At 37.1% G+C, this 20,454-nt stretch overlaps 1 protein-coding gene across 1 annotated transcript; it reads left to right on the top strand.

Moving 5' to 3' along the window:
- Window positions 1–1,949: 1,949 nt before the first annotated feature.
- LOC134851263 (phospholipid-transporting ATPase ABCA3-like) lies at window positions 1,950–15,915 on the top strand. Its single transcript, XM_063867265.1, has 10 exons — window positions 1,950–2,085; window positions 2,314–3,285; window positions 5,376–5,551; window positions 7,419–8,218; window positions 8,776–8,903; window positions 9,431–9,595; window positions 11,818–14,059; window positions 14,432–14,608; window positions 15,050–15,233; window positions 15,575–15,915. Exons 1-10 carry the CDS (start codon window positions 2,011–2,013, stop codon window positions 15,858–15,860), a joined length of 5,205 nt encoding a protein of 1,734 aa, XP_063723335.1. The 5' UTR covers window positions 1,950–2,010; the 3' UTR covers window positions 15,861–15,915.
- The last annotated feature ends 4,539 nt before the right edge of the window (window positions 15,916–20,454 follow it).

Genomic DNA, 20,454 nt, shown 5'->3' on the forward strand with positions numbered 1-20,454 from the left:
TGTTTGAATTTATTTAAGAGTTTTCGGATAAAAGTGATAAGTGGACAAAAACAATAAGAATTAAGAATAAATTAGTCGAAAGCTCAAAAAATTTTTGAACTTCGAGAGCAAGCGTCTTATAATCGCGAACCAGATTTTTTTCCTTCTAAACAATTTTTCTTACAAAAAATTGAACTTGCCCTATTATTGAATCTTAACAACTTCTTTTTTCCTCCCCAACTGGCCTGGAGATAACGCGGACACTTTCTTGCCCGTAGGTCTGGGATTGGAGTCTCGGTAAAAAGTTTTTTGAAGTTGTATGTATTAGGTTTTTTTTTCGGATAAAATTGAATTGCCGGACCTTCGTTTGTCTGCTCAAGTTTTGTCGGATCGGGTTCGTCAGCCTGGACTTTTATTTTGCTGTAGCAAGGATTATATTGCAAATGATTATGTTGCAAATGATTTCAAAGGTGACTCAAAATTTGTGTGAGTGTTTTAGAAAATCAATACCTTTTCGGCTCACATGGTGTCTCCTCAAAGATTGTCGGCTGTGTTTTTGCTTCGTAACTTTTGTTCTGTTGCTTATATAAAATTCAAATATTTCGGTTGGCATATTTGCCTAAAATTCTTGTTTGATAAAAGCAAGTTTTTCGAAAATGTATGTAATTGGGTTTTTTATTGTTTTTTTGAGAAGCTTCTGAAATATGTTTCAACTTTTTCAAACATTTAACTTTTTCTGAAAAAAACCTTTTTTCGTTTTTTTTTCATAAATTAATCTCCCAAAATTGATATTTTGGCTTTAATGGGTTGTGTGAAGCTCCACCTCGTAAGCGGCTACGCCCTTTCTTAACAAAACGTTATGGCCCTGGAATAGTCAAATATTTGATTTATTGACCTTTTTTGAAACTTTTCTCAAAAACACTCTCTCAAATTTGAGATTTTGGCTTGAATGGAGAAAATTGGCTGTTGGAAGTTCCTCTTCTTTAGCGGCCGATCCCAAATTTTTCAACATAAAAAATTATCGCCCTCTGAAAATTCAAATTTTTGATTTTTTGACGTTTTGTGAAACTTTTTGAGTTTTCTCAAAAATTCCCCTTACAAATCTGACACTGTGTTCAATAAAAAAGGTTATGCAAACAGCTCCCCGATATGTTCGGCTAGCCCAATTTTTTCCAACAAAAATCTGTAGCTTTAAGAATAGACAATTAAAAAAGTTTCACCGTTTTTTAAACTTCAGTTTTTCTCGAGAACTATCCTTCTAAATCTGGGAGTTTTGGCTTCATGGAAATGACAGTTTGTGTGCATCTCTTCTGCATAAATGACTACGCTCAATTGTTTTGACAAAAAGATCCTGGTCTCCGAAAAGTCAATTTTTTGGTGGCAGAGTAAAAACTTATCAAATTGAGGGTGAAAGGGATCGAACAAATCGTTTGAGAGTTAGTGAAAAGTTTTTCTTAGATTACAAAACCCAGAGCTAAGAACAGCAGAGTACCAATCTCAACCGGTTGTATAGAGTAGTAATAATAACTTTTTGGCTTGTTTATGATAAGAGTAGCTTCGCTCCATGCAAAATCTCCTTTTCATTTCGTGACATAATTGCTACACTTCTCAATTAGTTCCTATAGCGCTCTAGTTATATAAGAGCTTCCTTTAGAGCTTCCCTTAGAGGATGCCAAAACTGAGCGTATGATTTGATAGTTGGCTGCAAAAATTTCGATCGTCAATTATGTCATGCTTATTGACAAGCATAAGTTTTGATTTTTAAAATTAAGCTTGAAATTGGTCGAATAACTGTTCGCTGAAAAAATACAACGTTTTTCAGCTTATTTTTAAATTGAAACAAAATAGATATCCAAAAGTCGGTGACTTTTGCTGGTGCTGTTACAAGACCATGAAACGCAGTATATAAAGATGAGTTACTGGTGCGAATCCGTTTCGGTTTCATGACCTATTCGCTCAAACGAGACGTAGCAGCTTGAATACCTAAAGCTGTAGTTGTGCCATAATAGGGACAGAAACAAAAGACTAACAATGGTTTCGTTCTCTCGAAATTTAAGGAAACTGGAGCTTCTGCTGTGGAAAAATTGGATAATCGAGAAACGACGGGTAAGTCAAATGAAATTTAAGCTTCATTTGAAGAGTAATAGAATACAACGTAACGAATTTTTCTGGCTTTCAAAAACTGGAAAAATTATGATTGTGCTGATGAAACAAACCGTCTTGAGAGAAATGTTTTGCAACCTAATCCTAATGCATATTCCGACAGTTTCATATTAAGAAACCCCTTATTTAAAAAAGTTTATACAATTCTAGAACAAATCAATTTTTTTTCAGCCTTTCGTTCTGCTTTTCGAGTTTCTTCTACCCGTTCTTGTGCCATCAATATTAGTAATCGTGCGAACCACCGAAGAAGTGGTCGAGTACCCGAACCCAACGTACTACTCGGCACTACCTCTTTCGTCTCGATTTGGAAACGGCAGTTCAGAGTCGACGTTCAATTGTCCTAACTTCCGATTAGCATACGCTCCTAGCGGTGATCCTGTTATTGAGCAGTACATACAAGGCGTCATTGAAAAGCTGCCTTGTATTTTGAATAATTCACTTCCTTATGAAAGCGAAAATGCTTTAGAATACGATCTATCATTGGACGGAAAATCTATGGACTCGGTTCTTTGTGGAGTTGTTTTCAAAGAAGCTTCAGATTCAAAAACGGATTATAAAATCAGGTTCCCATATAAATTACGGGTATCCGAGGACTCGGAAGACTGGGTCACTGAATTGCTATATCCGGACTCCTCTAACGGACCTCGGAACCCCTCTTTGTTTGTGCAGGACTTTAGGATCTCTGACGTCTTTCCAGATTACCGGACTCTTTACCCAGACGATAAGGAGACAATACCTGTTGAGGACTATGGCGGATTACCTAGTTATTATTTAGAAGGGTTTCTTTTTATCCAGTCAGCATTGGATCTAGTTATAATGCAGAGTCTTAACGTTCCCGATGCTGAAAATCTCGACATTCGAGTACAAAGATTCCCATTTCCGCCTTACTTGAAAGACGATTTTGTTTCAACTCTTGAGCAATTTCTAGGAAATTTATTTCTACTTTCTTTTGTTTTCATTACGTTCAACATTGTTAAAAATGTAGTCAGCGAGAAAGAAAAAAGACTGAAAGAGTCTATGAGGATAATGGGACTGGAGAATTACCTGCACTGGATGGCATGGGTTATACAGTACTCGTTTTTCACCCTCATTATTGTTTCATTGACAACCCTGTTCCTCTGCATTGATATGAGTACGGAAAAGGTCAGTAGAATGAAAAAGATAAACAAAACCCTTACCCCCCACCGCCACCCACACACACACACACACACACACACACACACACACACACACACAAATCGCGGCCATATTCAGTACACATAAGTTTATTGGTGTAAGCTGCAGTCTGAGAAGGTGCCACGACTTGCATTTGACTAATCAATTTTGAGCTATTGATTTTTCTTTGATCTTGTCTTTTTCACAATACATGTACTGATCTTGGAATTTACATGGGCTATGTTTACCTTTGTGATAAGTGTGCTACAACCGGGTGCTAGACTTTTTTTCTAATGAATTTTTTTTAGTTCACACACTTCCCACGTCAGAAGGTAACGTGTTTCGTCTTGCCTTATTACACTTGCGAACTTAAGTAGGCGTTAGTGTTATACTACGACTATTCTTATTTTTCTAACCTAAGTCGCAAATATTGCTGCCATTTTTGAGTCACCTTCACAGCTTTTTGATGGCATGTGCCTTGAAATTCGAATAATAATAATAAAATAACACAGTTGATATTTTTTAAATTCATCAAATGAACCGAAAAAAAACCGTTTGTTTCAGACAACATAACAATCATAAAAACTCGACTTCAGAAATTTTTTAACCAATGTATCTCGCAAGTTTTTGAAATGCATAGCATAGTTTATACATGGTGGCTTTATGATTTCCAATTTATTACATGCCGAATTAGTGTGGATGCCTTCAGTTTGTTATATTCCAAATAAGTTTACTAGCAAAATTGTGTCTATTTCTTTGTGATGCCACTTTTGCTGCATAGCATTGGCAATTTGTTAGCGTATGTAGCTGCTTCATTTGTGACTAGTGTTAGCCCGTACTAAACGTTCGTGGTCAAGAGGGCAGGGTGTGAGACTCCAATTGTCCAGAGCGCAATTTTGAAGCCCATCCCTAGCAAAGTTTTACTAATTTGTGGCTTATTTCTATCTTTTCATGTTTCACTTTATTAAGTTGCTTTTTGTCGTGTTCTCGTTAGTGTTTGCGAAGCGCAGCGTCGCCTCTGTGTAAAAATTTTGAATTTCGAGGCTGAAGGGACCTGTATTTCTTGCAAGCTGGTAATTTTCTGCTTTATAAAAGTGAGTTTTATTATAAGTTATTGTGTCTGCTGATTTTTGTCAACTTAGTTCTCGTTACATGCATTTTATTTGAAGGTTCGGCAATTTTTCAGCAATTTGATTTGAAAGTTCAGCAATCTTAGTGGTGAAGCTTAAATAAATTTAAGATGTTGGAAAAAATTTTTAACAGAAATTTGCCAGCATATGTTAGCATACATTTTTAACAGAATAACTTGGATCCCTGGTATCTGGGTTCACAATGAATTCAAACTTCGATACGTGTCCGGCACTTAGCCTGGAGGTGGAGACGGTTAAGGTCTTTGGTTCGAAGCTGACCAGGAACTGTTTTTTTTTCAAACTGAAAGTATTGCTTTCCAAAAAAATGTTAAGTCTTTTTTTATTAAGAGTCGATGAAAGTAGTTCAGAATCTTATATAGATCGCAAATTTTTTTTTGTTTTCCGGAAAAATTTTGATGTTTTTTATAAGGCTCAATTTTTTTGCGGTTTAACTTTTGATTTCTTTTTTAAGTTCATTTCATTTCCTTTGCCAAAAGGAAGGCAAACTCCACTATCGAACAGCGAAAGTGTAAAGTTCACGAAAAACGTGATCGACCTCCTGTTTGGAAAATGGAATTTAACTTTCAGATTTCCCAGCGAAATATAAAATTTACTTATTGATCCAATTTTGTCAAATTGGTTTAATTTTATCGAAAAATGGCCAATCATAAAATTTTCTATAAATTCAAAAATGCTTTAAAGGCATCTATATTTTTGAAATTCGAAAATATGCTTTTTCTTTCTAATTGCTTTCATTGATTCTTTTCCAACTGTATTTTGGCTCTATATCCTAATTTTTGGCTTTTTACAATGATAATCTTGTTGTCGGATTATTGGCTCTTCGGCTTGTTGGCCTGCCATCAGAGCACACCAAAGGCCTTAGTCCAATTTCGGCTGTTGAAAATGAATAAATCGGAAAAAATGGAAGGAGACTATTATTTTAACCAGGTGTTGCCCTCGGCGGACTGGTCGGTGGTGTTTGTGTTTGTGCTACTGTATGGCCTGTCCTCCATGTCCCTCTGCTTCCTCCTCACCACCCTCTTCTCCCGTGCCAATGTCGCCTCCGTCATCGCCACCCTCATCTGGTTCATCACCTTCCTCCCATTTCTCATACTCTACAACAGGTTGGCTAGCAAAAACATTTTTGAAACTTTGAAGGTCGTTTTTATAACAGAATAAATGCTGGGTCTTTTCTGTTGTACGACCCATAAGCTTCATAAGCCCATAAGCTTGTTATAGGGATTCAATTTTTTTATTGAATATTCAGATTTTGTTTCACTGAAACTAATTTGAACCAAAACTAATTTAAACCAATCAGATTTTCGAGCATTATGGTTCAATGATTAAAGTTTGAAAAAGATCAGTTTTGGGCCTTATAACAGAAAAGACCCTAAATGCTTGTTGCATCGCGTCAGGTTGAGAAACCATTCTTAAAACAGCTAGTTCCTCAAACAACGCATCTTGTTTTGAATCAAGATATCCAATGCGATTTTGTAATCGCGGCTCTTGATTGGCAACACTCATGAAATTGGAAACCCTCATGAAGTTGGCAACAGGATTGGCAACAGTCCTCATCCAGTACAACAGATTAGCCGGAGGAGCTTTCAAAATTTTAGTGTCGCTAAATTTTACTATAGTGGAGATTGTCTTATAGCTGCATATTTTAATAGACCTATGAACATTTTCATCATGCGTGGGTAATAATTATGCCTTTACTCCGTAGCTATGAAACACCGCTCCATTACTGATATCCATTTTTTAGGCCTTCATTTTTGCATATAATTGAGCTGCGAGTTTTTTTGGGGGGTACATAGTGAAAGGTGGACTCAACCCTCTTTCCAAACCACCTCAGGATTTCGACTAGGGGCTGATTTTGGGTGGGGGGGGGGGGGGTGCGATCGCCCCCCTCCTCAGGGATTCGACCCTCTGCCGACCCAAAGGGTCCCCACTTTGTACTATTCTGAGATATGCCTTTCTGGCTGATGGACCCTAAAAATTTTTTACAGGCACTTTCGGCGCTAGTTTATACTATTTTTGAGGGGAAAGCGCGCGCCAAAAAAACGCGATGTTTTGGTCAAAATTTGCCAAAAAGTGCCGAAAACGCTTTTTTTGGCCTGTTTTTCAAATTTTTGCCTGCGGAAGAGAAAATTTTTGCCAAAACAGGGTCTTTTTATTGCTTTGGGAGAGCTCGGAAAATCAATTTGGTCGATCTAAAAGAAGTACAAAAAATTTTCGAAAATTTTTTGAAAATCCGCCCCCCTCGAGAAAATCCTAAATTCACCCCTGGGTTCGACCAACTGACAAAAAAACTAGAGACCCTTTGGTACTTGTTTACGTCATCCAGTTTTGGCCAGCCGGAGGAGGAGCGCGAGCCGAAAAAAAAACGCAGTTTCTTGGTCAAAACTTTCTTAAAAAATGCCCTAGAATGGCATTTTGTCCTACTATTCAAAAATTTGCCCTCGATGCACAAAATTTTGTGGCAAACTAGTGTCTTTATATTGTTTTGGAAGAGCTCGGCAAACCAATTTGGTTGACTGAAAAAAATTGACAAAACTTTTGAAGTTTTTTTTGAAATTTGCTCCCAAAAAAATCTTATGTCAGCCCGACCTATGGTGTGCCAAGCATCTTGAACTGACACTGAAATATGCATAAAATGATTTAAACGATTCTAAGGAAATTTAAGATTTAGAAATTTAGATTTAGGGTAGGCGCTCAGTGGGAATTTATTATTCCCTTTGCCTGTCCTCTCCTTATAATGTGAAAGCCATTGTTTATTGATTTGTTTAAATTATTTATTTGTTTAAATTGTAAAAGAAATAGCTATTAAACGATGGTCTGCTATATTATTATTTGGAGAAATAAATTCTTCTTCAGAAAGCGTTGGAAGCTTTGTGACGCCATTGATATGATAATGTTTGCATTTTTCTAAAACCTTTTAGCGCGTCTTGGAAGCATCGTGGCTACTGAAGCAAAGTTAATTATTTCGTTTAGCTACGATGACTTGACTCTACCGATCAAGCTTGTGCCCTGTCTCCTCTGCAACACTGCCATGGGACTCGGATCCTACCTCATTGGTGATTTAGAAGTCAGCGGAGTCGGTGCCAAATGGAGCAACATCGCGGATCCAATCAACATGGAAGACGATCTTACACTTCTTATGATTTTCGGAATGCTCATTCTAGATATTTTCCTTTACGGAACCCTAACTTGGTATGTAGAAGCAGTATTTCCAGGAGAGTTCGGATATCCGCAACCAATCTACTTTTTCCTCCAGAAGTCTTACTGGTTTGGATCTGATCAAGATGATGAAGGTTCTGCTAAAGCTACATCATACGAACCTGATTGTGACACAGAATTTATAGAGGAAGAAGACGAAGCAATTCCAAAAGGAATCGAAATCATCGGGCTTCGGAAAGAGTTCAAGGACAAAGTTGCAGTCAACAATTTGTCCTTAAACCTGTACCACGAGCAGATAACAGTTCTTCTAGGTCACAACGGGGCTGGTAAAAGCACAACTATGTCCATGTTGACAGGTCTTTTTCCGCCTACTAGAGGCAATGCTATTGTAAATGGGTTCAAATTAAAAGGTCAGTTGAGCAAAGTTCGCGAGAGTCTAGGACTGTGTCCGCAGCATGATGTTTTATTTGATCAGTTGACAGTCGATGAACATCTGACGTTCTTCGGATTGCTTAAGGGAGCAAAAGAAAGAGATTTGAAGTTCGAGATTATGAATATTCTAGAAGCTTTGCAACTGCCTGATAAACGTTACTCGACGTCCAGGACTTTATCAGGTAGGAATCAGTAGCGAAATTAGGGGGGAGGGCGGGGGGGGGCGGGCGTCCGCTCTCCCCCCCCCCCCCCTCCCTCAGGGATTCGACCCTCTGCCGACCCTAAGGGTCCCCCTTTGTCCCCCTTTGTACCATAAAGTTTTTATAAAGGCGCCTTTGGCGCCAATCTATACTTATTTTGAGGGGGGAGCGCGCGCCGAAAAAACGCGATTTTTTGGTCGAAATTTTCCAAAAAGGTGCCTAAGAACGCATTTTTTTGGCCTTTTTTCAATTATTTGCCTGCGGCGCAGAATTTTTTTTTGTCAAATTAGGGTCTTTAGGAGAGCTCAGAAAATCAATTTGGTCGACGAAAAAAAGATCGACAAAATTTTCAAAATTGTTTTGAAAATCCACCCCCCCCCCCCCCGCCTGCTGAGAATACAACAGTTATTTGATGTAAAATTGACAATTTGACACAAAAAGTTTGACATAATTGTTTGATAAAGAAGGAAATGTTTCATTTTTCGCTCATGATTTATTTTCAGAAAAGCATTGAGATCATTAGAAACTTAATGTTGCAGGTGGAATGAAGCGGAAACTGTCGGTAGCCATAGCTCTGATTGGTAACTCCAAAGTAGTCATACTTGACGAGCCCACTTCCGGTATGGACCCGGCAGCCAGGAGACTCACCTGGGATGTTCTTCTACAGGTAGGACCAATTTATTTGCTGAAGAGCTATTTATGAATGAACGCTATCCAATTTGCATTGGGTGCAAGTTGTTGCTAGCCTTTTATTTGAGATGTTTGCAAAAAATGGATAAGTGTTTCAAAATGGAACTTATCGTCTATGCAGTGGCGTGCACAGAAATTTTACTAGGGGGGGGGGGGGCGTTTTTTCAAAAAGTTTTGAAATTTTTGTTGACTTTTTTATAAGTCGACCAATTTGATTTTCCGATCTCTCCGAGCTTGAGGTTTATCACCGAAAACTTGGTGTTATAAAATTTTGCCAAAGGGGAGACCCTTTGGAAAATTTTGGCAACCAGAATTGTGGGGGGGGGGGGTGGCGGTCGCCCTTTCTTTCTCCTCCCTCGGCACGCTACAGCGTCTATGGTATTTATTGAAGTACTAGGGATCCAAGCAGTTTTTCAAATGTAGGCTAAGACATATTTTTTAGACTGCTATATCGCTTTTATCTCACCCTGAGCTATCTATATTTTTTATATTTTGTTCTTATAGTCCAAAACTGACCGCACAATAATGCTGACTACCCACTTCATGGACGAGGCAGATGTGTTGGGGGACAGGATAGCCATCATGGCCGAGGGAAAACTGCAATGCGTTGGATCCTCTCTCTTCCTCAAGAGGAAATACGGCGTGGGATATCAACTAACTGTAGTCACCGTAAGTAATTCTCAATCATCAGAGTAGAATCCTCTTTTTATGTCTTCATGGCTAAGTAACGCCATTTGTCCACACATTAAATGGACTTAGATGAGAACTGATTAGCTTCTTATGATGAACTGCTGTTGACTTTTTGATGAACGCCAATAACTGTGGATTGGGTAGAGGTGGTTTATGTTCAGGCGATGCGATCGATCCTAGTTTATTTTAAACCTGCAAGTTCATTTAATCTTAAACCGGCCAGCAGGTGGTTCATCTACTATAAGCTCCGGTAGCTTTCCGGATTAGGGAGACCAAAGTCTTCAATTTTCGTTGCTAAATTTTTGCAGAGGGCTACTTTTGCTATGTCCTATAATACAACATCCGTTTTCGGCCTATTAAACTAATTTTTAGTAAAAGCATATTTGGATCAAAAATGCACCATAACGCCATCAGAAACACTTTTTTTGCACGCCACTTGTGGTCTCTGATAAGCCATTTGCTAGAAAATCTATAAATCTTTGCAGATGACCAGTGGTGTCTGCAGATAAACAAAGTCGGAGAAAACAATGAGCGGGTTGATTTCACAGACTAGCTTAGTACTTCTCCAGTTTTGTATCAGAAAAGTATCAGTGCTGTAACAAACTCTGGCTAAAGCTAGAGTTTGAAATAAAGCAGTTATATGAGTGCTCGACCAGCCGCAAAATCTAATAGCCGAAAAGTTGAATTACGGCAAACACTGATTGACGCGCAGTATACTCCTCGTGCCGAAAATTAGCACAGCGGAAAGAAGCGGAGCAAGCGGTCGCTACTTTCCAATACTGCGTGAATTTGGTGTTTTAGCCCTATTTCATCATTGGTAAATTTTTTTGAACTCTAAACGCTAAGCTTAAATGTACATGAAACTAGTTGGAATTTTTGACATTTTATTTATATACCGTTTTATTTATTGCCCCTGAGGTGTATTTCCAATAATTTACCAGTAGTGTTCCAGTCTGATTTCAAATTGATTGACCAGAACAGATCCTGCATCAATGATTACGCTTGCAATTAGCAAGCACTATCAAAGCGGAAAATAGAATTTTTTGGGTTGACAACTAGTTTAATAAAATCAGTTGAATCACTTATGATGCTGCTATGCTGGTGACGTGCTCAAAATCATGAAAATTCAAATTTAACTACGGTACTAGTTACTACTCATGCTATATCTAGAACACAAACTATTGTATGTATAATTATAGAATTTCGATACTGATTTTCTAATGATGGTTTTTCGGCTTCATGATTGTCGACTGACTTAAGCTCTGTCGGTTTAGCTTCTAAATTATGTAGTCTACTTTGCATACATTATTTATGTAGCTATCGTGTAACCTATGTGGGCGTTACATAAAAAATTTTTCTATATGTTTTTTGACGAAAATTTTTGGCTTAGTTTTCTGCTTATTGGATGTCGATTTCAGTTCTGCCGTTTTGTGTACCGAATCTTTTCAGTATTTGAGCGTCGGCTCGTCTGATAAGTTTGATTCAATTTTGAAAACGGCCAGTGGGCTACGAAAATAAGTAATCAAGTTGATTTTTTGATAATTTTCAGTATATTTTTTGCATTGTAGTAAATATCTCAACGTAATTCAAATTGCTTCATGGGCTATATTGCTGATTTAAATTCTCCGGACAAAACAAGAAATTGAACTTGAAATTTAAAACCCGTTTTTCTCAAATTGAAATGACTAATATTGTTTTTATAATAATATAATAATAATATATCAGCAAAATTAATAATTTAGCAATTAATTGCTATAATTTGTTTTGCGAAATTCGTGCCCAAAGTGTTACCCAAAAATGGATCATTTTTGGCTTTTTTTGTCAATCAAAAATCACGCTATAACTACCCGAACGATTGCAGACAAAATTATATCAACTTAAGCCTCCTAAATAGCCCAACAAACTTAAAGAAAGAAATTGCGCAAAATGTTTAAAAAGGTTTTTAAATAACAAAAAGTGTTTTATGTAGTAAAAACGACTAATTGACAAATTTTTAAAAATCTTTCTATAAGTTGTTGGTGTTTAAAATTGCGATTTGCTACATACGCTTTAATAACATTTCGATAATATTGAGTGTTAAGGTATGTTAATTAATTATGAAGCCATATTTAAGAAAGAGATTGGGTCCAGTTAAGATTCTGAGAATCGAGGCAGTCTAAAAATGACTGAAGCTGGAAAGATAAAACTTTGAAATGTTTAAGGGTCCAAGTTTTGAAGTCTCAACCCTGGAAAGTGAAGTGCAGAAAAACGTGCCCGGATCTTTTATCGAACGTCAAGTTGGGAACGAACTGTTGTTCACGCTTCCTTCTGAGCTTGTTTCGAACTTCTACGGCCTTTTCCAACAGATGGAACAGAACCAAGATCGATTCGGGATTGAATCATACGGCATTTCAGTCACAACAATCGAAGAAGTGTTTCTAAGAGTTGGGAAACTTTTGGAAGAAGATGAAATAAATGAAAACAATTTCAAAAGAGTCGCGAGTACTGCGTCGTATAGTGCAGGTTTAGACGAACTTGGAGATCTTGAAAATACTTCGAAAAAAGATGGGGCTGAAATTAACTTCGAATACAATGAATCAGCTCAAAAGTACTCGTCTAAGATGTCCCTCTGGTATCAACAGTTTCAAGCTACAGTAGTGAAGCGTGTTATACATTCGATGCGGAACAAAAAAGTGGCGATTGCTCAACTTCTTATACCAGCTTTATGCACAAGTTTTGCACTTCTGGTCACTAAAATTGCAGATGATGACTTAGATTCGCCTGAACGAAAAATGCTTTTAAGTGAGTATGATTCACCGTTCACACTATTCGCCGGAAACGCTTTGGATCAAACTTCTGGTTCTTTGATAGCTGCCTATGGCCAAATTGTAAATGACCAAAGTAACAAGGGATCTCGAGTAACGTTTGTCAATACGTCGACTATTGAAGACGAAATAGTCATTTTAGCCGAACAAAACTTGGCGAGATACAATAACCGAATGATGGTGGCAGCTGAATTTTACGACACGATAACAGTTTGGTATAACAACGTAGCATATCATACCGCGTCCCTTTCTCTCAATTTGATCTCAAACGCCATTCTTCTGGCTTCGGATGCTGCTCATACCATTTCTGTATCGAACCACCCACTACCTCAAACCATTGATGATTCCGCCGAAAACTTATCAGATGTGGACGCCGTTTGGCAAGGTTTTAATGTTGGCTTCAATATTTCGTTTGGATTTGCATTTTTAGTGGCCAGTTTTGTAATATTTCCGGTTAAAGAACGAGCTACTAAGTCGAAACATTTACAGTACGTGTCCGGATTACAACCAGCGATTTTCTGGCTTTCGGCGTTTTTCTGGGACGTTCTAAATTTTCTAGCATCAGTTGCGGTGCTGATGTTGCTGTTTGCAGCTTTTCAAGTGGACGCTTATTCTGGTTCTCGATTGCTATTTTTACTGCTAATATTCTGTGGGTACAGCATTGCAGCTTTGCCAATGATGTACAGCATTGCGTTTTTCTTCGAAGATTCAGTTTCGGCTTTTGTTCGGTGTACGACTCTGAATATAGTTTTATCAGTCGGGACTTTGATCACAATATCAATTCTAGACAACGACAAAAGTATCACCAACACACTTGATTGGACATTTGTGGTTCTGATTCCGCAGTATGCTATTCCAATAACGATGCTGGATCTTTATCGCAATTATGAGGCTCATAAGTTTTGCGATGATTTCGGCGGTCTCTCGGATGAACAATGTGAACTGGTTTTCCCGAACGACTTCGAGGCAAGTTACTTCTCGTGGGAACGGCCCGGAGTTGGTAGATATCCGGTTTTCTACATCATTCATAGCATATTTTGGTGGACAGTTCTTATTTGTGTCGAATCAAATATAGTTCAAAGCTTCAAAAACCTGTTTTCAACTTCGCGAAAAGTACCAAAATCAAAGAAAGCTGAGGAAATTTTTGCAGATCAATCGGAAAGCACTCAATTTGCCAAAGACGATAAACTTCAAAATTATGAAGCAAGTTCTAATTCAGAACCTTCTGAAGGTTTAGACATTGACGTTCAAAATGAAATTAACCTTGTCAAAAATAGTATCGAAGATTTAAAACAATCTTCAACTTTGTTAGTCGAAGGCCTGAACAAAAGTTACATCACGTCTGATTTTTTATTCAGCGACGCTCTTGTAACACACGCGGTTAAAGACATATACCTATCCGTTCCAGCAGCCGAATGTTTCGGCTTACTGGGAATCAACGGTGCCGGGAAAACTACAACCTTCAAAATGCTCACTGGAGATATTAGAATGACTAGTGGAACTGCGTATATAAAAGGTGTGGATATATCTAGGAGGATTAAAGATGCGCAACAAATGATGGGTTACTGTCCTCAGTTCGATGCTCTGATTGATCAGATGACAGGACGAGAGACACTTCGCATGTATGGCAGACTTCGTGGTAAGATATTTCGGACCAAGTTAACATCCTCCCACTTTCAGAAGCAACTTAGTGTCGAGAAATTTTCGCTGTGTCGAGAAAAACATGTTTTGTTTTTGATTCTTGGTCCCATTTTTGATTTTTGGTCAGATAAAAGTCCTATTAGTATCTTAAGAACTTCAAGAACTCCGAAAGAAGTTTATTACAAAAAGTCACAATGTCAAGAATGTTTTTGCTATTCATCCTCAAATTTAGCTTCATTTCACTTCGGAAAAATATAAATTTTTTATTTATAAAAATTGCATTGAAAATTGTAGTGTCGGAGTAATCTTATTCCCTCATTCTTTTATAGGAATGGTTGTTCGTATAATTAAAGAGATGCCTTATTTGTAGGTTTGAAGCCTGACTGCATCGAATGCTGTGTGTCTGAGTTGGTGTCCCTTCTGGGCCTGACTCCCTACGCGGACAAGATGGCAGTCGAGTACAGTGGGGGCAATAGGAGGAAGCTGAGTGCTGCCATTGCCATGATTGGTCTGCCTCCTCTTGTATTCCTGGACGAGCCAACGACAGGTTTGTGCTCATGATAAACAAAAATAATGATGATGCGATTTTTTTCCGAGTTGGGGCAAATAAATCAAACATATTGTTCAAATAACTGAAAAATAAGAGTAACGGGGTCGGTTAGTTTTCCCAGAGTTTGTCTTTAAATGATTTGAATGAAAAGTCTTAACTTTTAAAATTTCGGGTAAAAAATAAATGATGTAGTTGGAAACGAGAAGCAAGCGCAAAGTCCGCGTTTTCTTCATAACAAGATCATGAATAACATTTTGCCATTATAGTCACTACCAATTGATAGTCCTCGATAGTTAAAAACCGCACTGCGTTGGAGCTATAATTGTTTCATTTACTAGGCTGAGCGCCATAGTTGTAATGAACCCGAAACGTATGAATAGAAAAAGTATTCTAAAGCTGGATAAGTTAAAAATGTGTGTATTTGTTCAAATTCCACAGGAATGGACCCTGCAGCCAGACGTTCCCTGTGGAAGGTGCTGCTACATCTGGTCAGAGTATGCTCCCTGTCAATCATTCTCACCTCCCACTCGATGGAGGAGTGCGAGTACCTCTGCTCCCGTCTGGCCATCATGGTCAACGGACAGTTCAAGTGCTTAGGATCACCTCAGCACCTCAAAACCAGGTACTCGAAACTCAGTCGGCTCTTATCATTATCGGTTTAAACTCATGTTAGTCCAAGAGGGAAAACCCGCCATGAACATATGCCTCTTACAGTTCATCTCATATAATGGCAATTGGTTCTTGTCTTCTTAGTTGTGGAAAAAAGTGCGTATTTTTGTGTTTTTTAACTGGCAAAGTTTTCTTCGCGCGCTACATAGATTAATGTCTTAAATTTCAATAAAATTTTTTAAAAAAACGAGAAAAAAACGAAAAAAAAAAACACTAACAAGACCTAGTTTTTGCAAACTTTCAATACACACTACAATTTCTCAGCAGTCAACATACACAAAATATCGATTTTAGGTTCGGACAAGGGTTCACCCTGGTCGCAAAATTGCAGTACGATCCCTCAAACGAGAACAAACAAAGATTTCACCAGTTCATCGACCAGACATTTCCAGATAGCATTCTGAAAGACGAACACCAAACTATGGTACAATACCAAGTGGTAACTCTTGATTTGAAGTGGTCGGAGATTTTCAAAACAATGGAGGATCACAAAGAGACGCTAAACATTGTGGACTACAGTGTCAGCCAGACAAGCTTAGAACAAGTTTTTCTCAACTTTGCTAGAAATCAGACACGATGAAGAATTAATAAATATTATTTGAAAAAATTGTTTCCCTCAAATAGCTAAATTAAATCTTTTGTCCATATATTTTATCCATAAACGTCCTATAAAATGTAAAACGGGAGAAAAGTTCTCTTATCAGGGGAAAGCCTTGAATGTTTCGACTGACTTTCAACTTCATCAAGTAGTTTTTACTATTAAAAATATAAAATAACAAGACTGCTCAGATCAGGGCAAAGCCCTGAATGTTCCGACTGCCTTTTTAGGTTTATCGAGCTGCAGTAACATAAAAAAATTAAATGTAATAAAAAAATGAAAAAACTTTTTTCTAAAAATTGAATTTTTTGTGAAATCATCCCCCACACGCCATATAAAGTATAAAAGAATAGACTTCGCTCATTGTAATAAAACAATTATAGCAAATAAGCTTCTCTCAACCAATTTGGAACGATTTCAAAGACGGATTAGGTGTCCGCTCACGCGTTAATAACGCGAAATATATCGCGCGTTAATAGTCCCAAATTCGCCAAAATGGCAATCTTTAAACCCCCATAACTTTACGAAAAATGATCACAGGTAAAAAAAAAATTCCAAATTTAAGCTCAGGACAACAATATCAATTGAATGATATTAAAAAAATTCCGTCAAAAATGGCTAGTTAAAAATCGAATTTTGTCTGAAGAAAAAAAAACCCACCTGAGCACAAATATTCCGTCACTTTCGTATCGAGAGTCGGAACAATAAGTTTTTAAATAGTCTTCCCATGCGCGCTATCTAAAATAGAAAATGATGTTTCTTGTTTACTACCCAAAAGACAAGAACACAAAGCTCACCCCAATTCAATTTTGAAAGATTTCTTAACCAGAGTAATTTAGTGCTAATATAAACTAATCAGCTTTTCGTTTGTAAGCTATACTGATTTAGAAAAATAAATTGAAAAAATTATTCGGTTTCTGCACAAAATGTACTGTAAAACTTGGCTGTATTTTGTTTAATTCATTTACTGCTAATTTTCACTCGCTAAAATCATCTAGCGAATCACACACACTATAAAAATCACACACACCATAACTGCTAACGGGAATTCTGTATATATGTTTCAGCAGTAATTTTTTGAACTACTTGTTGCAACACATTTTTGTTGAATTATTCCTATCATCAGTGCGAGTTCATTAACAATTTTTTGCCTGTTTTTGATGTCAGACCAAGTAACTCTTTCTGTTCTTTTATATGTAATTTTTGGTGGCAGAAAAACTAGGTAATGCGCATCAGTTTACCGAAGAACTAATTGCACTACTTTTTTGATATTGATTGAACTTATTTTTTTATATTGATTGCGAGGATGTTTTCACAGCAAGAACAGCTCTAATTTCAGTTCTGACATGCTGGATAGCTTATGTATTCGAATCAAAATTACTTAATTTTTGACCCCGCGGAATTCTTCCAAATAATTTAATTTAGCAGATGTCAAATTTTGAACACAATATGTTTTCAATAATTGCAGAGAAAAATTGTTAAATGACACATTGAACTTCTATGCCTCATGATTGTAATATCGCTTACAAAAATAAATTAATGATGCAGCAGGTTAGGTTTAGCTACAAGTAGAACAATTCACAGTACCTAATTCTAAGCAAAAAATGACAACTACTTTTTTTTATTTTTAAGTTTTGCTTCAATTTTGAGCAAAAACATTTTAGCGAATAAGAACGTCTAACGATTTTGTTTGGTTAATTATTTTTTCTTCAGTTAGTCCCTTTATCCTAAAAATAGCCCCTTAGAAGATCGGGGAGTCCAAAAGTTGAAAAAGTTTCAACCGATCGGAATACTTAGTTGTTCCTTTTAGCTAAATAGGTTCTCCACAAAATAAAATCAAAACTAGAAGGAATAGCAATAAGCAGTTCTGCCAAATTTCACTGTAGAATTTGCTTTTCAGTTCAAAATAGTATTCGCTAAGTAATAAGTTTTTCCATTGCGCTTTAGATCTGGCATCATTCAACATTTCATTCATCTGCTTATTTACAAGAGAAAACTTAGCGACAACTGAATGTTTTAAGACAATTTAACCACGGAAAGAACCAATATGCGAGCTGTTCAGCTCAGTATGGTAAATTGCTGTTGCGTCCGTTTTCAGAATTACATGCATAGAGCTTTCGTCATATTCTTTGGCTTTTGGGCTGGCTAGTAATGCCTCACCCGCAAGAAACGAGAGCGGATCATGATGGGCCTCGAACTTCTGACCTTCCGATTGATAGACCGAGATGTAACCACATAACCACAGCTCCCCATTGTTTGATGGGTTTGAGACAGGTCGAATATATCAAACGACCCTATCATTGCTCTGTCAGTACAGCTCCAACGCATGTTATGTTCACTCGAGTTTATCGATACCTCAGTCCATGTCACATGTCTACGTTTGTGACTATTTGAAACACTTATAAAAAATTGGGGTCTTTTGTCAAATAAAGCCAAAAATATGGTTAAAATGAGAAAAAATGCTGTCTAGGGGATAACAATAATCATCAAGTAAGGCTGCGCTGCGTACTGCCTTATTTTGTTAGCGAAGCTTATGAATCCGCAGCTTTGACAAATTGTATTTGTCACAACTTTTTTTGGGATTTGTCATTGATTCACGCTTGTCTTAGAGGGTCGGATGGCTCAACTAAGCCACCATTACCTTGCCAAACAAAATGGCGCTAAAACTTTTTTTTCGAAACAGCCCGCTAAAGAGGCTCAAAACATCGCTCACGGCCTCACAGTTTAGGAATGCAGCAAAAAAGCTCTCAAAACCTTGAAATCAGTTTGCTTGGCTCTTAATAAAGTCCAATGTGATCGAGTGACTGTAATAGCTCGGAAAACGCCACTTATTGCGTCTCGATTTGGGATGCAAGAGAATAGATAGAACTATAGTCGCTTTAAAGGTTTTTAACGTATATTAGTTAAAGGCCACGAAAGTTAAAAATGTCGAATTTTAAAGGAAAAAACTAAGCGAAATATTTTATTTCAACATGCACACTCATTCATTATGGTGACAAAAAATGTCCAACTTGTTTCTCTCGACTCTTAATACAGAAAAGATGCTTAATAGCCCTGTTGAGGTAGAAACACTCTAGCGTTTTAAGACGCAAACTGTTGAAAATCGCTGGTTCAGCCTCCATCAGCATCTGGGGTAAAAAAAATTTTGATTCTGCAGTTTTTTGTGCAAAAGTTTGCTCATTTTTTCACCTTACACCAGCAAAATTCACATAAAATGTATAACACTCTGTCTACTCCTTCTGCACCTAATCCGCTATCAGTTTTCACTCAAAAGGGTTTACTTTGTGTCCAAAATAATGAGGATGATTACAGTGCTGATTCAAATTATCGGGACAAAACGCATAGAACTTGAAACCTAAAACTCGTTTTTCTCAAAGTGGGTTGAGTTTAGGTGAAAAAAGATGAAACCAAAACTTGCTTAGAAGTTTAACAGAAATAACACGATGCAATTTGTGCTGCGAAAGTTGGGCCCAAAATTCTAACCCCAAACGGATCGTTTTTGGCCTTTTTAGTTAATCAAAAATTACGCCAAAACCACCGAATCAATAACTTTAAAAAATTACTTCAAAGTTAGTCTCATACATAGCCCAACAAAATTTAAGCACGGTATAACCGAAAAAAAAACGTTTAAAAATTCTTTTTAAACAAAAGTAAGTGCTTTAGTTTTTAAAAAGACATTTTTGAATATCAAACAAATTAGGTTAGTTTTTGCAATGTTTTGGAAATTATATCTTGTTATACAACTTTGTTGAGCTTCGTAAGAGGCTCATTTGGTTATATATTTATCAGTAATGATCCGGTGGTATGCGCGTAGTTTTTGATTACCTGAAAAAGTCATACACGAAAGTTTGGGTTCGAATGTTGCAGCACAAATTTCATCACATTTTTTGTTAAAATTTTAAACAAGTGTTGCCAGCATCATTTTTCTCCTAAAGTCGAATAGCTTGAAAGAAACGCGTTTTAAATTTCAAGTGTTATGCGTTTTGTCCGGATAATTTAAATCAACACTATAATAATCCTCATTATTTTGTACACGATTTATGCCTTTTCGATGCAAAACGATAGCAGATTGATTTTGTGTTATATAAAATCAGCTGGAGAAAAAAAACATAAACAAATTTTTGCTTCCACAAACTGTGGAATTGGGATTTTTTGCGCCCAGGTGCTGAAGATAGCGGTGCCAGAGGTTTTCATCAGCATGTGTCTCAAAAGGCTTGCGTTTGTTCCTACCTGAACGGGACTAGAAAACATCTTTCATATAATGAGATTTGCGGTAGGCGGCAAGGTGGAGGTTTATGTTCCGAAACTGGGGAGAAAATTTGTATTCGGGTGTGTTGTAGTTTTTTCTGCTTTTTTAAATATTTTTTTTTCTGTTTTCCACGCAAAGTCACGTGTGTTGAAAAAAACATGTTTAAATTTTTCGTATAACTTTCAGCTAGTAAACTTATGAATTTTTTGGATTTTTTATTTTTTTTTTAATCCTTTTTCTTCAGCCGAGTTTGCCTGTTTTACTATGTATTTTGCCCGCGATTTTTTTTATTCAGATCCTTTCATCACACCACGCAGAAAAAAGTTT

The sequence above is a fragment of the Symsagittifera roscoffensis genome, chromosome 7 (assembly GCF_963678635.1).
Source record: "Symsagittifera roscoffensis chromosome 7, txSymRosc1.1, whole genome shotgun sequence".
Lineage (NCBI taxonomy): Eukaryota > Metazoa > Xenacoelomorpha > Acoela > Convolutidae > Symsagittifera > Symsagittifera roscoffensis.